The sequence below is a fragment of the Macaca nemestrina genome, chromosome 3, assembly GCF_043159975.1.
Source record: "Macaca nemestrina isolate mMacNem1 chromosome 3, mMacNem.hap1, whole genome shotgun sequence".
NCBI lineage: Eukaryota > Metazoa > Chordata > Mammalia > Primates > Cercopithecidae > Macaca > Macaca nemestrina.
In genome coordinates, this window is record NC_092127.1 from 177365957 (window position 1) to 177385768 (window position 19812).

The window sequence follows — 19812 nt, forward strand, 5'->3', positions numbered from 1 at the left end:
AAACAATCATACATATATCAACTATCAAATACTTTCCTTGTCCTATCATTTTTCCCCATTATTTGTCAAAAATTCCATATCCTTTGTTCTGTTACTTGTCCTTCTTGTGAAAAAACTATGTTTTTAAATGAGCATTAGAAAGGATGTTGTGCATATAGGTTTGTGCACATTTTCCCATCTGCTGGAATATTTGTTTCAGGTGAGCTACTAGGCATCTGTATCATATGAAGAAAATGTGAACTTGTACCCTTGCTTTTCATAATTACACTAGCCAGTAGTCAGCTTCACAAGTGTGTGTTCCTTTGTTTATTAAAGACTTCCAATGGCAGTTGTTTAATTTAATTAATAATCACCATCATAAACAACTGGTCACGTGCAGCTTACAACTTATCTTCTCGAGAGAAAAAGCACTCTTAACAATTCACCTAAGTCTAATTCAGATGAGGCAACAGTTCCTTAACTCAAATTAAGATTCCTGACTTGAGGATGCAAATAAAAATTCCACCTCTAGTTTTCTATGTACACCCAGTGCCTAAATCTGATGTCACATCTCATGTAAAGAGATACATTTCGTCAATATTGAATGCTAGGCCATCAAGTTATATAACTTCTGAAACATAAAAATATTCACATCTTGTAACCAGTTCCACCTAACAAACATTGCTTTAGCTGTTATTACTCCCCAGGACAAATCCTTTGAGCCAGAAAGACACATTAAAAAATCTGAACACATTTTCTAGCTGCCTGTGTCCCCATTTTCCAACATGCATTTAATTAATTAGGAAATGCTGTCATAGGTTTATGGATTCTGTTTCTTTAATTCACTTAAAGATTTCAAGTCTTTTTTCATATAGCTGCTGCATAAAGTTATAAAATCATAACAAAAGATAAAAAAAATCTCTTGGTCTGCTATGTAATATTGTCAAAGAGGGCAAAATGTCAAGCAGAATATAATTTGCTGATGAAGGATTCTGCAATGGATTAAACCACCTTAAACTGGGGAAATTAATCCAAGTCGATTCCTTAAAAAATCTCCTCAGTCAACAATAACTAAAGCTGAAAGTGAAATACTATCAAAACCAATTCTATGACCCTTTTTAGAAACTAAGCACAAACATTTAGATATAATTATCTACTGATATGCATACATATAATCTTTATGGCAAACCTACATCCTATTTCCTTAGTAAAAATAGTTCTTAGATAATTTTTGTTAAAAATGCAGTTCCAAAGTTTCTTTATTTGATTTTTAAAATTTACTTAAATTGGGCCAATTGAGCAGCAGGGAACACAAAAAAAGGAGAGAAAAATGTCAGGTGATTTTAACTATCCTTAGAGGAACAAAGTCAGGAAAGACTCTGGAAAGAAGATCTGGTCTGTCAGCTGGGGAATACCTCCCTATAGTAAGTTAAGGTTGTTAAGGTTTCAGGAGGACATTAACAAAGATCCTGGCTATTCTTGGGGGTGAAGGGTGTGAGAGGACAGTCCTCCTACTTCTGGAATTGATAACTATATTGAACTAGTAGGCTACAAAGACAAATTCAGAAAAAGGAAATATGCTCACTTTCTCTACAAATAGTACCATATGGGACTCCCACCATCCAGGTGGGGGCTAATGGAGCAATTTACTCTATACATCCCAGCAGTTTTTTCACAACATGCATGTACCTCAATAATCATTGCTATTTATTTTTCCAAAACTTTGTAGCTTATCTCCCATCTGCACAAAGTCATTCATATGGCTGAAAATCTCATTTTTAAATGCTTTCAAAAATGTGTTTTCACTATTACACATTAGGTCAGTGCAAAAGCATTCCAGGGAGGAAAAAGTGATTCCCCCTAATACTCACATTATGCTCCTTTAAGAAATTACTTCCTTTAATAGTCTATGACGTATTTAATATGAAAACCGTGCCATACAGTCATTCATATTGCAGAGGCTGAAATTCTGGCTTTAAAGGAAACATTTAAGAGGAAATTTACAGCCCTCTTTAAATACCTTATAATAATATTTTCGGACTAATAAACACTACTACTTGAGCCCAGAAACAATACCAAAAAAGCTAACATTAAAAATCTCAACTTTACAAGAACACACTGCCAGCTTCCTCTTAAGAGGAAGCACAGTAGCAATTTTCTCCCTTCAGAACTTAATCAAACATTTCTATTAAAAAGTAGGTAAATCTTGCCATCATCACATTACCAAAAATAACAATAATAATCCAATTACCGTATCACATACATCAACCGCTAAATCCTAACCAAATAAAACAACCACTAGAAAACAAATCATAAATTTCCTAAAGAAAAAAAACACAAACTTTTAATCCATTAATCTATTGATGCATAGATTCCAGGAAAGCACACAGAAACAGATCCAAAATACATTTAATAAAATACAAGGTACTACCCAAAGCAACAATAACTATTTGTGTCTACTTACAGCCTGTATAGCTTCGCAGTCCCAAGAAACAGCAACTCAGGAAACAGCTGAAGGTGATTTCTGTTTAAACGCCTTTAGAGAAAACAAAAACAAAGCTTATGTTACACAGAAAATACCCAACAATGAGACTGTGATTTGGTAGTGTCATGCCTCATCCTGTATTTCAGAAAAGAATGAAATGACATTCAAGAGAATTCAAGCATTGCAAATCAAAAGTTGGTTACACCTTTTGTTACATGACTCTTTAAAGCAGTTTTCCATTGTGCTTACTATGATGATGATTACTGGGGTCTAAACTCCAAACTCAAATCCTGTGCAACATCAGTCAACCAGAATATACACAACAATAAAGGATTTTTGTGACTCAGTCTTAGGCCCCTAAGGTAGGTGACTTCAATATCCAGCAGAAATACCACAATAAATGGTGTCTAAAATAATCCATACACAGTCCCAATTGGCCTAAAATCTCAGCCAAGGAATTGTGGGGAGATGGAAATTTTAATTTTGTTAGCTTTTCATTTAGTTGCGAGAAAAAAAAAAAAAGGTGTGAGAAATTGTCGGCATGATTTGTCCCATAGGCAAAATCAGGAGAATAACCAACCCAGAGTTCAAACCTAAACCCACAGCTTCCAATCCTTAACTGAATTTAAGGCTCAGCAGTATAACTAATAGTGGCGTCAAATCTGTTTAAGTAATGTTTTAAAATGTCTAAGTAAATTGGAATGTTGTAAATGTTTTAAAGAAGAGTGTGATTCCAACTCTAACTCAATTTAAGCCCTGATGCTTGGTAGGCACACCTGTTAAAGAAAGAGTGGGCAAATACTATCTCTGATGTAGTCATATCCCAATCCCATCTGTTTTAAGTGTACAATTTAACATTTAATTTAAAATAACTGTCTATTTCTCTGCTTTTCCCAAATCTAAATAAAACGATAAAGAGCTGATGTAACATTTTGCACTCAAATGACTTACAAGCTGCCTAGCTCGAGAGGGATAGAGGCATATTATATAGTATAGCTTCTGGATATAGTTCTGAAAGTAATGCCACACTGAGGAAAGCAGAGGCATTTCTTAAGTCTTAAAGATAAGTATCAAAAGGGACAGGAAAAGAGGGCATATCAATCTTGACATATTGAAAGGGTCATCGGGCAGATGCAGAATTATACTTATTTAGTCTCCAGAGGGCAGAAATGGACCCCCAGATTGTAATTCCTAAGAAATTCGATTATACAGAAGACCTTTCTAAGAACTAGCTATTAAGAAATGGAAACTCTCAACTCCTTATCTCAAAATGTATTCAAACAGAGGCTATGAGTTTTTTTTTTTTTTTGGAAAATGATATAATTTTTAAAAATTCTGTTTGTAAGTGAGAAGCTAGACCAGGTAAACTTCAGAACTTTTTTCCATTCTAAAAAATGCCATGAAGCAATGATGGCACCATAACTTTATGTGAACTCAGAAGGAAGTTGGTCATCTACAGAAACATTCTCAGGCCCTATCAAAATGCATACTAATAAAAAGTATGCCAAGACAAGTAGGGGCAAATAGTAAAATTAGTGGTAAAAGAGTGAATTTACTTCCCACTTACACTATTTTTTTGAATGAAGCACATAACAAGGTAAAATTTAAAGTCAAATCAAAAGCTTTTATTTATTTGTTCTCTGTTAGGTATGATTTTGAAGAAAGTGTACTTCCAAAGTCTAGCATTATACAATTTCAATGAAATGCAGATTGTTACTTTGTTATATTTCCCTCTAAAAACAGATTACAAATATTTGCAACAGTGGTAATGAGATTTTTTTTTAGGAATGCAACCACTCTTGGAAGGACCTCCATTGTCCAAAGAGCCAATTCCAATTTCTAAAATAGCAGAAATGTGCTCTCATGATGTGATCCAAACCACCAGATTTACCAGCCTCATTTGTTATTCTCTAGCCAGAGCAAGCACTCTCGGCAAACCCCTGGGTCCTGCAGAGGCAGTTCTCTTTATGAAGTGCTTCTCCTTTTCTCCAAATGGTGCTTTCTTACATCCTCTGTGAACCTTCCCCTGATTCTCCCACAAAAAGTTAGTGCTTCTCTTGGCTGTGTCCCCACAGCATTTGATAAGTAAGGGTCCCTTACACTGTGTAATATTTATTCATGTACTGGTCCCTTTCCCACTAGACTGTGAGCTCTTCAAGCATAAAGACTAAATCTTTGTATTCCCTCCCTTCTGCCCTGGCACTTAGTAAGTTTTGAACCATATGAAAAGCCAAAGAGAGCAGCCTGCTCTCAGTCAACATTTCCTAATCTCTGGCCCTTAGTAGGTTCTTAGGAAATGCTGAATGAGAACAGCGTTGTGTAGTATTTTGATATATTTCAGCAAGGCCCTAGCATTTACATTTTGTATTAAGCCAACATTCCTCTGGCATTCTCCCTGAGGCACCTGCCTTGGGTTTGATGCCACTCTCTGGCTGTCAAACCTGCTTTCACATGTCCCAGACAGTAGTTTCCTCCTTTCCATTCCATCAACATCCTTGGTGATGTGATTCTCAACATCACCTAGAAGCTGGAAAGAATTCAGTGTGTTTAAACAAATTCAGATATATAAGTGAACAACAGCTGCTACCAGCTTTCTTGTTAACGGGTCTACATCAGTATAGTTTCATATATTGTGAGAAAGCAGATTTTTCAGGTTGGATACAAGAAGTGTTATTTTTTTCCTAATTATTATCCTTTTCTTATTCCTAGTGGTTCCTAATTCACTGTGTAAGTAATAGCTAACACATATTCTAATTCACTGTGTAAGTAATAAGCTTACTAGGTGATGGTCACTATTCTGAGAGGTTTATACAAGTTATCTCATTCACTCTTCACCACGTCCCCATGAGTAAGTACAATTCTCACTGCTGTTCTGGAGAGAAGAGCAGAGTTCAAAGACATAAAGTTAGGGCCTGAATGAAGGTGGCGTGACACTAAAACAGGCCCTCTGAATCACTCTTCTGGAAAAAATACAGTCTAAACATTCCTAAACAATAATTCAGAATAATAAAATGCTGAAGCTTTCCTTTTCACCTATATTCCCTGAGGCAAAACATAGATTTATTTGATCCATTTCTTAAGTATCTATGAACGAAGCAATTGTAAATAAAACAAAGTTTTATTTTTTAAAAAAGCTAGCTCTATGTTCAGCTCACGGTTTGAAACACCTGTTGAAAATTAGGTATTTTAAATTTCAGAAAAAAAATGAAAATATATATGAAGCACTCACCTCTGAATTCAAGTAGTTTATAATTATTTCAGGAAAGTTATTATGAGTGATCTTTATATGTCTAAACCCACCAGATACATTTCTGTTTTTAGGATAAGACAAGGTGGCATCACACAAAAAGGACAGATAACAGTAAGGAATGTGGTAATATGGATACAACAAAACAGTATACGTTTCCTTTTTATTGTATTTAAAGGAGTATGAAGACACTTTTGCCTCCACTTTTTCTATTCTCTCTTCCATCCATACTAAGGCTAAATGGTTATACAAACATTAACATAAAAAGCAAAAAACTTTCAAAATATTAAATAAATAAAAATTTTAAAGGATAGATGCTTGTACAATCACCAGAAATTAAACCCTTAAATTAAAGAACACTTACTTAAAATTTAAACTTCTTTTAAAGACTATTAAGGTATATAAAAATTACTAAACAGAGCTAGAGAAAAAGTAGCCTAGCTTTTAATGTGACAGAAATTTGCTTAACAGCTTGAGGATGATTGTGTCAGAATAAGATCTCTAACATAAATGAGTTGAAGTTAAATCTGATGGTTCCAGAACAGGAAACAGCATGTAGTGAATTAAAGATATCACAGAGGATTACTTATGGGAGCCAACATAAATTAGCTTTGTTAAACAGACCAGGTGAGTCAATTGTCATTGTTCAGAGCACAGACACTCAATGGTGTCAAAGAAGAGACAGAGATATAATGATATCTAAGTCATGTGTCCTCACCCCTCGATGGAATCTGCCCATAAGATTCCAGAAACGCTTGATAATTCTCTAGATGGCAATTCACAGTTTCAGAAAGGTGTGTAATGTATGTCTCTGAGATACTTTCTCCCAGGGCAAAGACAAGAAGGGATTCCAGTAACTGCTCTGTGCTACCAGCTATTTTTGAGTCTGACTTTCAGAGGAGTGAATGATCTTTCTGCATCGCACAAAACACCACTGGCCTCTCAAATACTGATTCTTAACAACCTCAATTTGAAGGGCAGCCTGAACATATTGACAAACATTGTTTTGAATTATTATCTGCCAGCTGCGTCTGTGACTCTTGTCCTTTAGCAGGGGTTATAGTCTCTTACTTTTTGCAACTTTCACCTTAATTCAATTAATGTTCACAACCTTCCATCTAATTCAAAACGTAATATGAGAACAGTTTTACCAAAGCCAGTAAAATTTTGTGCTCCTTACTTACTTGTCAGTGCAAATATAAGGTGTTTTTAGCAGCGTGCTAGGTCTGTAATAAATGTTTGATAAATGCTGCCTTAAAGCCTACCATTTCTAACCTCCTATTTCTCCTACATGAATGATCAAGCGTAAAACTATTTAGCCCCCTCTTTTGCCACCTTCTCAGGTAAATTTTGACTTCTCTTATAAAAATGTTTTTATTCTAACATTTTCAAAGCATGGATCTTAAAATTTATTTTGCATTATGTAAATAAAGTTTACATTTTCAGCAGTGATTTCAATGATAACTTAATCCCTTGTATTCCTTGCTAGGGATGTCAACACTTATTAGCAAAATATTGCTTCCTCTGTTGTCCCCTTATTTCCTGGTATTTCTCTACATATTCAGAGAGACTATGAAAAATACTCTGAAATAACCATTGAAGGGTTGTTTACCTTTTCTTCACATCTCTCCTGTTGACCATATACTATGTTAGGAAGAACATTTTTTAAAAATGTAAATATGACTGTAACAAGCCAAATGGATCATATATACACTTTAGCAGCTAAGATAAAATAATTCCTAATCTCAACGATTGAGAAATAAGAGAGGTATGTTGAAATGTAGAATAATAGTTATTTAAGTGCTCTGTGCCCAGCATTTTGTGAAGCTATGTACATTATCTTACTTATTGCCACTATGAGATATCATGATTATCCCTGTTTTAAAGATGAGGAAACTGAAATTTTGAAAGATGAAGCAAGGTGATCAAGATCACTCAGTGGAATCGAAACCAAGGGTTTTCTGATATCACTCTTCCCTAACGTTTCTGATTTCAAAAGGAGAAAGGGGAGCTTGTATCTGGTTAGAAACCATAATCAACAGTACAACCAATGTGTATTTGCCTGGTATTCCATGAGACACCAAGCATCAGCAGATAAAATAAGATGTCGAAGAACAGGGATTTCTAGATAATCCACATTCTGTGCTTTTACTCTAGAACCTCAAACAGCAGCACAGAGCCCCTGCTCCAAAACTGTCCATCTGTATTCAGAGTGTATGGACACTGTAGAGAGGACATCCAAATAATTTTCTGTAAATATTATAGTAAAGCAATATTGATGAGATCAAATCACAGCCCTATTATCAAGTTTTCGTTCTGAAAGCATTTTCATCAATATGCTTTCCAGTCCAGCAGATAACACTTGGTTTGAAAAAAGGTAACGGCAATATATATGAAGTCCATGCAGAAATGTCTCTCTTTCCATGTGAAGTTGTGAAATTCAGTCTAGAAGACATAATTCAAGCAGAAAGGTATCCAAAAGAAAGGAGAGAGGGAATTAAACGTAAAATATTTGACATTGGCTACTTCCACAAATACATTGTAACAGTGCAAACTAAACTACTCATTTCAGGGGAGGTATAAAGGACACGGCATCCAGCAAACACTGTCACAAAAGAGGACCCAAAACAGATGTGGGAAAAATAAACACCCTCGCTGCTTCAGAATTTATAAAATGGTCCACAAAGAGCAAACGAGCCTTCTCACCACCATTCAACCTCAAGGCCCATAAAAAATGTTGCATGAGAAACTCTCTCAGATGGATTCAATGTTCTGCAAAACTTGTAACAGTGCACAGGGATTAAAGCTTTCTACGACCAGCGTCAGTAAACCTAATTTAAAATCGACCACGTTGCTTATAAATAGGTGAACATCACTGGCATATAATGGCTATTCTATCTTTTAGAACATTTATATTTTATGCTATGTGCATACTCAGCCTCTGTCACAGAGTTTGACGTGTCCTTTAAAGAGACTTTCCAAGAAAATGACTGCCGTGATTTTAAACTTGTGTGGAAAGATACCAGAAAACAATTCTTTTGAGATGGGCTTGCATTCTTTTCCAAGGAGATTAGCACCGTTAGACTGTCGTTCTGTTAAGAAAAGGTATGTGTTATGTGTTGCCTATAAACTTGTCGGATTAGTCAGAAGAGACTAATCCTTGATGAACAGAGAATATGTCCAGATCCTTGATGAACAGAGGATAAATGATGCTTTCTTTCAGACCTGTTCCACAACATATTCTCTACTTGAACTCATGTGTAAAGACCTACAACAAAAACCTACCACATCATACTTCCTCAGCCTCACTCACACTGTCTGCTCCCTGCTTAGGGGTGCTATGTGTATGCAGGGAGAACTAATTCAGCATCACCTTAAACAAATGTGTCTTTTACATACCATCTCATTACAGTGTAGTGTTTAGTCAAATGTAGGCTCCACTGTAAAGGGGCTTAGACTTTTCTAACTTAAAAAGAATATTTTCTTTATATCAACTTGGTGGAAAATTTAAATGTCTCAGTTAACAGCTTGACTGCTCAAGATTCCTTACATGGCTTTCTCATAATAATATTTTCCGAGCTCATTTTCAAGTATAAATGAGTAATCAAATGACAAAGCTATTGAGAAAAATGTCATTTCAAACCCAATTATACTAACACTAGGAGAAGTTAAAGCCGTATTGGTCTTAAAAGCACACATTTACCAAGTATTGGTGGGAAAAGATGAACACTCCACATGCTTGCCTTTATTATTTCCACAATTTCCTTATTTTAAGGGTATAAGATGGTTTCAGTGTTCACACAAAGCCTAATATCCAAGACTTTTTACAGTATGCTACTGATTCTTACCAACATAACCTATGCATATATGCATTTCACTTTTCAGTCTTAGAGTAAATAATACAATGTCCCATAACAACCCTAAACATTTTCAAAAACTTTCTCATACTTTTCCATTTGTATTATCAAGGAACTTTCAAAAGAAGATTATTTTCACTAGTGGAACCCCGACATGGTCTGGGTCCCCCTAAAAGGCCATAAAATAGAACTGAATGACTGTAGTATCTAACCCCATAAACCGTGTGTGAACAACAGAATTTTACACAAGCCCACAGCGTTGCTGGGTCCCAGTGTTATTTTTTTAACCCTCTAGGACATTATGCAGCCTCAAAAAAATCTCAAATTAATAATTTTGCATGGAGTATTTATTGCAGATATACACAGGTATCTTCCTTGAGGTATATAAAAGAAATATACTTCCTAAGTGTCCTGATTCTTACTGCAGGTTATATGCGACCTTTTTTTTCCGAATTTCCACTGAATTAACTGGCCATCTAGGTATAGCACATTTCATTTGAAAAATTTTTTGATTAAGCAACAGGAGATCTGCTAATACAATCTATATGAGGCACATTCTGAAGGCTTCATTTTCATCCCAGATAAACAGGTACCGCTGGCAATACAGAGCATCCTAGGAAATATGACTCTACACATGTTAGGTCTGAGAGTGCAGAAACAAACTGTCAAAACAGAAAATAATGTGTGCTCATGGAATGCAGACATGATTACAACTTCCTCCTTTTACAGTGATGCATAACCACATTCTGACAATGATGTGTCATCTCATGTTGCAAGAGAATGAAGGGCAGGGGAGGGAAGGAGCTAGTTAGAGAGGTAAGGAAGAAAGAAACTAAAAGGGAAGAAAAGAAGGAAAGGAGGGAGAGGAGGAGAAAAGAAAGGAGGGAGGTATGTTACTATTAACTCCTTCTTGACAGTTTATCTGAAAATGTTGTATTTCATCCACTCTTTGAAAGGGAAAACTATCTTTTATAGCTATAATGCTTTGATTTGCAAATAATGACTTTGTCATTCCATGCTACAATTAAATTCAAATCAACAACATGACTGTTTCTTGCAGACTAAAAAGCTGAATTTTTAAAAAAGGTACAGATATTTATCTTCTGTTTTCAGATTTTTCTATAGATCAAGTTAAAAGTCCATCAACATAAAATAAAATAAAAAGAAAAACTTACAACTATGAAATATTCACAAAATGTAATTTATAATTGTTTTATCATTTTAAAATGAAAACAACTTAAAACCATAAATTACACACGAATAAAATTAATGTTTTTATTTTATTTTGTTCTTCATACAAGGAATAAAAATTAAATCACTATTCAGTATATAAATGGGATTTACAACATAAACCTAATTGTACACCTTTTTCATAATTTGGAGTTCCAATTTTAAATTTCACAACTAAATTGTTAAAAACCATATAAATTTACACAATACATAGTAAAAAGTTAATTTATTGATTTCTTCTTGTCTCTCACATTGTCTCTTGCAGCTTTTTGAAAAAGCAAGCAATTTTTTGGTGTTAATGACACTAACTAAAATAAAGATATATACCATAGGCCATAGCAGTTTGATTATGGAACTCTCTGGGTAGTTTGTTTTTTTGTTTTTTGTTTTTTTAATTTTTTAAATCAATACACTGAACAAAATTTAAAATAGTTTGTTTCACAATAAATTGAATGCATTCCTTAGCAAACCTGCCTTACCATTTAATGTATTTAAAAAAAATAAATATTTGAAAAGTGTATCCACAATGTTCCTAAGAAATGGTTTTGAATTCCAGAGTCCCAAGGAGATGAATTGGCTGTCAGATAACAATGTGCTTCCATCAGATGGACTTGGCAGTTGTAAACAAAAGGAATTTTCTCAGCTTTTCCTCACAAATATGAAATATTTGCTCTTGGCCAACAGCTGGGGTGATTTAAAGAAGTCCTGCATATATATTAGTTTTCATTCAAAATTACAAATCCTCCTCCCACTCTGAAACATCTGACTTAGTAGAATAGAAAATTGTTCTGAGATGAAGTGACATTCCCAGAGGAAGTAAAAGTCAAAAAATAGTACCTACTTACAACTCTAATCAAATTTCAGAGCATATAGCATCTGGTCAATAAGTTTTAGGAAAAGTTAATTTAATCAAGATGAAAGTTCAGACAACACTCCGAAGTGACTTGAAAAAGAATGAGAAAGTTTCTTTAGTTCTAGTGTTCCTGAAAATATTTAAAACAACAACATAACCAAAATAGAGACCGCAAAAAAAGCGATCAAAATTCCTTCAATGGTTTGGAAGTTAGCAACCAAACTCAAGATACTTTCCTGTGAAGACTAAAAGTTATTCTTGAAAACATAAAGTTTAAATGACAATTTAAATTATCTATTCATTTTAGCAAACATTTGAATGATATTGATGCTTTCTTAAAGATTAAACTATCTTTGCAAGTTACTTACTAGGAATTAGCTAATCATACAGTCTATGAAGGAGATCAAACAATAAATACTTTCAGAGTATTTTTTATATATTTAGAGACAGGCTATGAACTTATAAGCTTTGTTATGAATGCAACCAAATGTTTACCAATTTTTATTTCCCTCTAAAATTAGTTGAAAGTAGTGATTTAAAATTTATTTTGAATTCCACAATTACAGTCCTTGTATTGTAATATTTATCATAGAGAAAGGCTAATAGTAAAATAAAGTAGACATTTCTGTGTTTTACTTGAGGTGATAAAAATATAGTCTTAATATTTATAAATATCTTGGAAGGGGACAAACCATTTTTCTTCTTATGGACAATTATAGGGAATTAACTTCTGCCCTTTTGCCCAGTGAACCTGAATATGTGTTAAGCCTAAAATGAACATTAGCTTTTATTATTTTTTGAAAAAAATATTTTTACTTAAAGTGATTATTAAGGCAGGCATGAAAACTTATTAAAATAATTGTTGCTGCTTTTATTAGAGCTTTTCTTTGCCTTCAAAATGCAAACATATCAAACCTGAATAATCAAGACATGTAAGACATACAATTCATACTTCAAATTAAAAAGTCTGTAATTTATCTTAATTATTTCAGACAGAGGTTTTGTCTTTTGCAGATATATACTGCAAACATTTTTAAAGTCCTCAAGTAATATGTAAAAAAAGTATCTTAAAATCTGAAGTCTACATTTAATTTTCTTGGGAAGGAAACCAACTTTGAATGACCACAATATGATAACACAGTTCTTACTTTCATAATCTTTAGATTATTTTTCCAGAATAAATATTTTTAAAGCTAGTATAGAATAAAATACAACTGTGGAAAGTATTAACAATAACAACATTCACCATGCTAAATATCAAAAAGCAAATCTTTATCAGTAAAACATAAAATATTTCATCAAACGTCACTGATGACACACAAAGCACCACCATGAAAATGAAAATAACGATTAGCACAACTTCTCTCTTCCCTAATGCACCAGTAATGCAAATAAAAGTACCACCTTTCTTCCTACATGAGCAAATAAAACAAATCAAATGAAGAATAAGAAATGCTTGTACATCTTGAAGTACCAAAGCAATGATTATCAAGGAAATACATGTCTCAGAAAACTAACTCTGTGTTTTTGAGCTTAATTACAAGTTAGAATTATTTATTCAGGAACTGTATTTGTCATAAGTTAGTCTGAAAACCACTGATTCACCCTCCTTTTTCTGCAAATTTTCAAAACCTAAGACATGAAATTGAAGACATGATGCTTGAAATTTAAGTGTTTTTTAAAAACACAGTTATGTTGTCATAACTTTGGAATTGAAAATACTTACAGTCTCTCTAGTTCTTTAAGATCCTGGAATGCTCCTCTTTCAATGGTGCTAATCTTATTCTCCATAAGCTGACTGAAATGCAAAATATAACATGCTTCTTAATGTTACCACTCACCATCTGAATAAATTTCAATTCAGCAACTGAAGATTTGTAAACTCTTTCCCTTTATAAAGTTAAATTTTGCTCTGAGTTGAGATCCAATATCAAATTTAATAATAACATATCTGAGTGTACTCATGGAAGGGAAATAGCAGGGTCCGCACCACAAAACTTAATACGAATGCAGTTTCTCATGAGATTTACTGGTCAAAAGTCTGACCCTTAAACTAATAGTGTATCTGAAGAGTAATCCTTCACACTGAAGCTTTGATAGCTTTTTTTGGTACACTGTTTTTCAACTTAACCAAAGAATCAAAATACAGTAATTCATCATACACATACTTCAATTCTGACATGGATACACATCAACAACTGGAATAATTTGTAATGACCAAAATGTGTCTCTTAAAACTTAGAACACTGAATGCACAATGGTCAAAACTGTATGGCTACTGGGATGTCAATATTTACAGTCCTGTGGGTGAGAACAATTTAACATTACATTGACTCTCAAGTGGTGGTTTACTCACAGTTAATTTAACCCACTAATTAAAGAAGTAATCATATTGCAACAATTTTATAGAAGCTACAGAAACACAAAATATAAAAAACTCAAAATATGACCAATGGATCATTATACACTCTGCTGAAAAGTTTGAATGGTTGATTTTAATGCTTGAAATTAGATTTTTGCAAAAAAAAGAGAACCCTTTGGTTATTAATAATAAAATACAGATCCACTTAAATATTTTAGTTAATTTCAAATCCTAAAAGTATCAAATGTTTCTTTTTACTTATTCATTTTGTGAAAACAATTATTCAACATTTTTATATGCATAAAGCGCTTAGGGTATGGTATAACAAAGATCTGAGGTCATTTCTGGATTATTGGTTCTGTGGCATGCTTCCAACCTTAAAAAAAAAAAGCCCCAACTTTTATTAAAGGTTGTAGTACAATGATAAACACACAAAAAAGGAAACCATGAACTTTTAAATTTTTTATGTTACTGTCATCAGAATAGTTATAAAAACTGAGACCAGCAATGACTCAAAATATGCAACCTTAAAAAAAAATAATAAAAAATACAGAGGATGCACTTACAGAACTCTTAGGTGTCTAAGACCAGCAAAATCTGTCTTCGTAATTCTTGTGATGTTATTTCCATTTAAATCCCTAAGAGAAAAACCAGAAAGTGAAAGTTCCATTTTATTTCTATGTGAACCTGCTTCAAGTAAAGTTTAGAGTAAATCAGAACTAAAAGTTAATTCAATTACTAAAGTAGTGTACAAAGTATGTAGGAGGGAGAAGAGGATAACCTTTAAAAGGATATTTTTAAAATGACTCAACACATTTGCAAAGTTCATTCTTGCTGGCATATGACAAGAAAATGAAGTAGTTACATTATCACAAAAAAGTTTGTTGTGTGTGTTTGTTGTGTTTTGTGTATGGGAGAGTGCTTTCCATTTTTGTTTCTATAAGGATTGTATATTAATTTCACAGGTATTCTACTATTTTATTATAATTGTTAGGCACCCCCCCCAAAAGAAGAAGTTCCCTTCGGGAGGTTAAATACTCAATTTTCTCATGCTATTCAGGAAGAAATTGTATAAAAATTCAGAACACTATCCTTAGGTAGCATGGTGGCGAAACTTCCCAAGGCACAGAAAAAACAATTAGTGCCATCAAAATAACTGCACTTAAAAGACTTGCATTTCTAGGCATTTACCTTCCAACAAGTCTATTTGTATAAAAACTTAACTCTTCATTTGCAGCTCAGGGAACCCCGCTGTGATTGTAAAGTGAAAACTACTAGCAGGGGCAAGAATGGAAATAGTATTCAGGCCCTGACATTTTTGTTCAGATTTCTGCAGCACTTTTCCTTCAGGAGTCACGATCTCCTTTTCTGGCATTTCAGGTCAAGATCTAAACTTGCCCTGGTTCCAATCATTTCAAGTAAAACCAGGCTTTGCTGCGGTTTGAATGCTCTTCATAGAAGCAAGCTCTCTATCACCTTTGACTCTACAACATCACTTTTGAAATCTGTATTCAAACTGTTTCCATGATGCACTTTTACAAGTCAGCACCCAGTAAACTATTTTCTGGAAACTTTTTGTTGATCTCTCATAAGGATGTATATTTTTTCAAGGACTTGAAACTCAATTGCTAAGCTCCCCCTTCACCCCCACCCACCCAAGTGCATTCCCTTTTTGTTGAGTAATACGTGTTCGTGCTTAAACTTTAAACTGTCCTGAATGGCATGAAATGACAAATGCTAAAACAGAATTCTGCGTGGCTTCTCTTCCTTTCTACCCAACCCACTTCTCCATGCTAAGCAGAGTACCATGCAGTTGTTTCTAAAATTGTTGGGCTATTGGATATAACATGAATCTCCACCCCCACCCCCAACCCTACACAAATGTGGATCGAATCCCGACAAGGCACCCCCAGTAGAGTCCCGATTTGGCCAGCTCGGAGAGGTGAGGAAGGAGTAGGGGTAACCTAGTGAGGCTGGGGGTAGACAGCCGTTTGCAAAGGAAAAGGGGGCTCAACTTGGGCCTTAAAACTGAGGGCGAGAGAAATGGGTTGGATAAGAAGGGCGAGTTGAAGTGCAATGGGCTGCGAGGGTGGAGACGTGCGGGTCGGAGCGCCTCCTCTCCACGGCCCGAAACCCTTACACCCCGGGGGCAAAAAGGTCGCGGGAGGAGTCCAGACGCGCTGGCCCCTGCCGGCCTAGCCCCGCGCCCTTCGCTTCCTCCTGGCACACACGCAACCGCGAGAGCGCAACGTGCCTAGGGCGGCCGGACTGGCGCGGGGCGGCGGCCTCGGCGTTCACAAAGAGAACGGCCTCCATGCTCCACTTCGCTGAACTCTGGAAGCGCCCCACCAGGAGCGCGTGGGCCGTCAACACCGGGTCTGCATTTACTTCTTCATTAGAGACTCGCAGAGACAGGGAGGCGGGGACGTCTGCGGGCAACAGAGCGCGAAGAGGGGAAGGCAGGGGAGCTGCTGCCACGTGAAGGGGCGCAGAAACTGCCAGAAAGGTGGATGGGGACGCAGGGGTTCAGCAGGAAGGGCCGGAGCAGGCAGCCGGGCGCCGCAGGGTCGCCGCAGCGGTAAGACCCGGTTGGGCTGGTTGGCGCTGGAGAACCAGCACTAACTTCGCTTAACGGATGGGACACGGTCCTCCCTGGCAGTCGCCCGCTGAGACAAGTCCCTTGGGGCCTGACGCCGTCTTCCCCTCCCTGGAGAAGTGGGGGGCGGGGGGCTGCGCGCGGCTACTATGCGAGCTGTCGCCGTCCTGGGGCACCCTTCTCCCCGCGACCTGTGAGAAGCACTCCCAGGCACTCCATGACCCCTTCTTCCTACCCTTCGCCCCCAGGAGGGTGACACAAAAGCGGGGAGGGCAAGTTTCTCTCTTTTGAGTCTCCCTGCTATCCCCTCCGCGCCAGCCTGCGACAAGAGCGGGGACTGGGCTCTGAAACCGACCTGGAGTGCTGGCAATCGCAAGGTGACTCCGTTTATGGAGTCTGGAGAACAAAGTGGCGTCTCACTCGCCCAGGGCATCCTCCAGAACTTGTTCCCTACCTACCCGCTCCCCAGACCCAGAAAACCAGCCTTCAAGGAGCTGCGAGTGGCGGGACGAGAGCAGGGGAGGGAGAACTAGCGCAGCTGCCAGGGGACCCGCCCCTCCTTGGACAGTGGCCCTTCCCTGACCAGTGCCCTCCCGGAGAGCTCAACCCCAGGATGCGCATGTGGGAGAGCTAGTGAGGGCTGCCCCAGGCACAGGAGCCTGAGCTGCCAGGTTCCTCCAAGGGAGGCAGGGGTGCACGGCCCGGTTGGGGAGAGGGAAAGACTAAGAGCGCATACTCACAGTCTCTCGGTGTTGCGGGGGATATTCCTGGGCACGCTGCGCAGCGCCAGCCCGTGACAGTCCACTGTGCTGCCCGAGCAGGAGCACTGCGCCGGGCACGCCTGCGGTGCCACTGTGTTCAGGATCGCCAGCACTAACCCCAGCGACAGGGACAGCATCTGCCAGCCAACGCCGCGCATCTTTCCCCGCCACCTCCTTCCTCGCCGTCACTGGGGGCTTTCTTTAGCTTTATGCTCCGAGGGAACCGCGCAGTGTCTGAGGCCCAGTGTCCGGCGGGGCTAACAACCCAGAGTGCCAGGGGATATGTGCACAAAATAATATGGAACAAGACAGTAGAGCCCACTCAGGCACACGCCTCCCACCTCCCTCTCCACCCTCCTCTGGCAGAGCAGGAGCTCCTTGGGCAACTTTAGGTCCTGAGGATAAATCAGCCTGGCCAGGGCTGCAAGGAGACCCCAAGAGCAGCGGAGAGGAGATCACGCGTCTTCTGTCTCCCAAGGATGAACTTGGCGGTAAAAGAGCTGGGTCTTCAATGGCCTCGAAGATGCAGGAGCCGGTTGTGGGGGGGAGGGCCGTCCTCTGATCCCACGCACGCTTCTGCAAATCCGATGCCAGTGGCGAAGGTACGAGGCAGAAGAGGGGAGCTCAATAGGTATTATGGCCCCGATCAAAGTGGGTTCCCGAAGCTAGAAGTCGCGGGAGCCCAGCAGGCCCGTAGCAGAACGCGCGGGGCAACTGGGCATGGCGCGCGGGGGCGCACGGGGCAGACGCGCAGTTCTGGGGGTGCACGGCTCTGGACTCTGCTCACTCACGCGGCCTCTCCCCCGCCCTCGGCTCCGCCGCAGCCTGGACCGGTCCTCGCGGTCTCCCGATAGCCAAGGATGGTTTACAAACACACATGCACTTCGCTGAAAGATGTCTGGGCAATCCCGCCTCCCGCTCGGCGTCCTTGGCGACGCTCTGCACCAGGACCTGCCCCGAGGTCACGCAGAAAAGACAAAAGGGCAGTCGGGCCGCCGCAGCCAGGCAGAAATATCCACTAGTCAGCACCCCGACGAGAAACTCCAAGAGGCCAAGTGGAGGACGAGAGCTGCTGCGAAGACTGAGTGGGGACTGACTGGGGGCGGACTTAAAGCCAGGCAGACCGGAAGGAGTGGAAAGGCAAAGGCCAAGGTTGGAGGTGTCAGCGTCCTGCTGGGGCGTACTGGAGAATGGCTCGGTGGCAGGTGGGCGGGTGGGATCCGCTACTCCAGGCACAGCCAGGCGGCAGCTGAATGGCAGTCGTGTGTGCGCGCGTGTCAGCCCCGCTTGTCTCCCGGATACGCCGCAGCTCCGCGGCAGACACCTGATGGCAAAGGTGGAAGAAATAAGAGCCGGGTCCTGGAGGGCACAGAGCCACGGCCGGCCCACGGCGGTCTCCCACTAGTGGTTCTTCCTTCTCAAAGTGCAGCAACTTTTCCCAGGCTTTGAATCCCGTCCCCCAAGGCCACAGTGGCGGTACCCCCGCCGGCGTCGCGACGCCGCCCGGCTCCAGGAGCTGCACCTGACGCGGCGGCCGCAGTCCCGGGTAGTCCTTCTCCTTCCAGCCCCTTCCCCTCTCCCGCTGCTTTCCTGGCCTCCCGCTCCAGGGAGCGAGGTGGGGGAGAGGGAGGGCGACGACTCAGAGCGGGGACTCGGTGGCTCTGCCGACTCCGGAGCCCCTGGCAAGTGTCTAAACAATAGGACGGACGCAGCAGCCCAAGTCTCGCTTGTCTGGAAGGAAGGTAGGTTGTTGTTGTAACTGGAGTTGTTCGCTGGGGCTGACTGGCGCTCAGCGCAGCCAAACAAAAACCCGGCCCGCGCCTCCGGAGCGGGCTGCGGGCCCCGGCGCTCCCCTTTCTGCTCAGCACTCCCGCCGTGCCCAGAAAGCGCGGCAGCTACGGCCTGCGCCTGGGCGCCTCGGCGCTCCCATCCCTCGCCGCCGCCTCCTCCTCCTCCTCCGCCGCCGCCGCCTTCTTTTTTTTAACCACAGTCTGCGGCAGCCACCACCGCCGCCGCCGAGCTCAGCCGTCCGGGTGCTTCCCAAATAAATAACACCAAGTCCGAAGTTGAGCCGGCGCTGGCCTTATATAGCCGCCCGAGCCCCCGCCCCCTGACCCCGCCCCTCGAGGCCCGGCCCCGCCCCCTGGCTGCGCTCGGGGAGCCTGCACCTCGCGGGGGAGAGGGGAGAGGTGAGGCCAGGGCTGCTAACGCTGGGCGGAGGCGGCGGCTGGCGGCGCGCGTTCCCGTGCGCCCTGGCTCGCCCCCTCACTCCCACGTCCGGGCAAACTTTGCCCGAAGAAGGAGCCACCCGAGCCCCAGTCCCCAACTCCTTGGCCCCAGAGGTGACCCGGGCTCGGAGGTAGTCGTTTGCAGTGGCAGAATCGGGAGAGGGCGGCTTTGAACGCGGCTCATAAATAAACAGCCCTGCCAGTGCCTCTCCTG

At 40.1% G+C, this 19812-nt stretch overlaps 1 protein-coding gene across 2 annotated transcripts in view; it reads right to left on the bottom strand.

Moving 5' to 3' along the window:
* LOC105487854 (slit guidance ligand 2) overlaps window positions 1-19430 on the bottom strand; it is a 371613-nt gene extending 352183 nt beyond the window's left edge. For both annotated transcript variants that reach the window (XM_011751484.3, XM_011751482.3), the window contains exons 1-4: window positions 17350-19430; window positions 14580-14651; window positions 13378-13449; window positions 2444-2515 (exon numbers count right to left, since the gene is read on the bottom strand). In XM_011751484.3, the coding sequence (XP_011749786.2) occupies window positions 2444-2515; window positions 13378-13449; window positions 14580-14651; window positions 17350-17528 (395 nt within the window). In that variant the 5' untranslated portion in view covers window positions 17529-19430. The remainder of the gene's footprint in view (window positions 1-2443; window positions 2516-13377; window positions 13450-14579; window positions 14652-17349) is intronic.
* Between the last annotated feature and the right edge of the window lie 382 nt (window positions 19431-19812).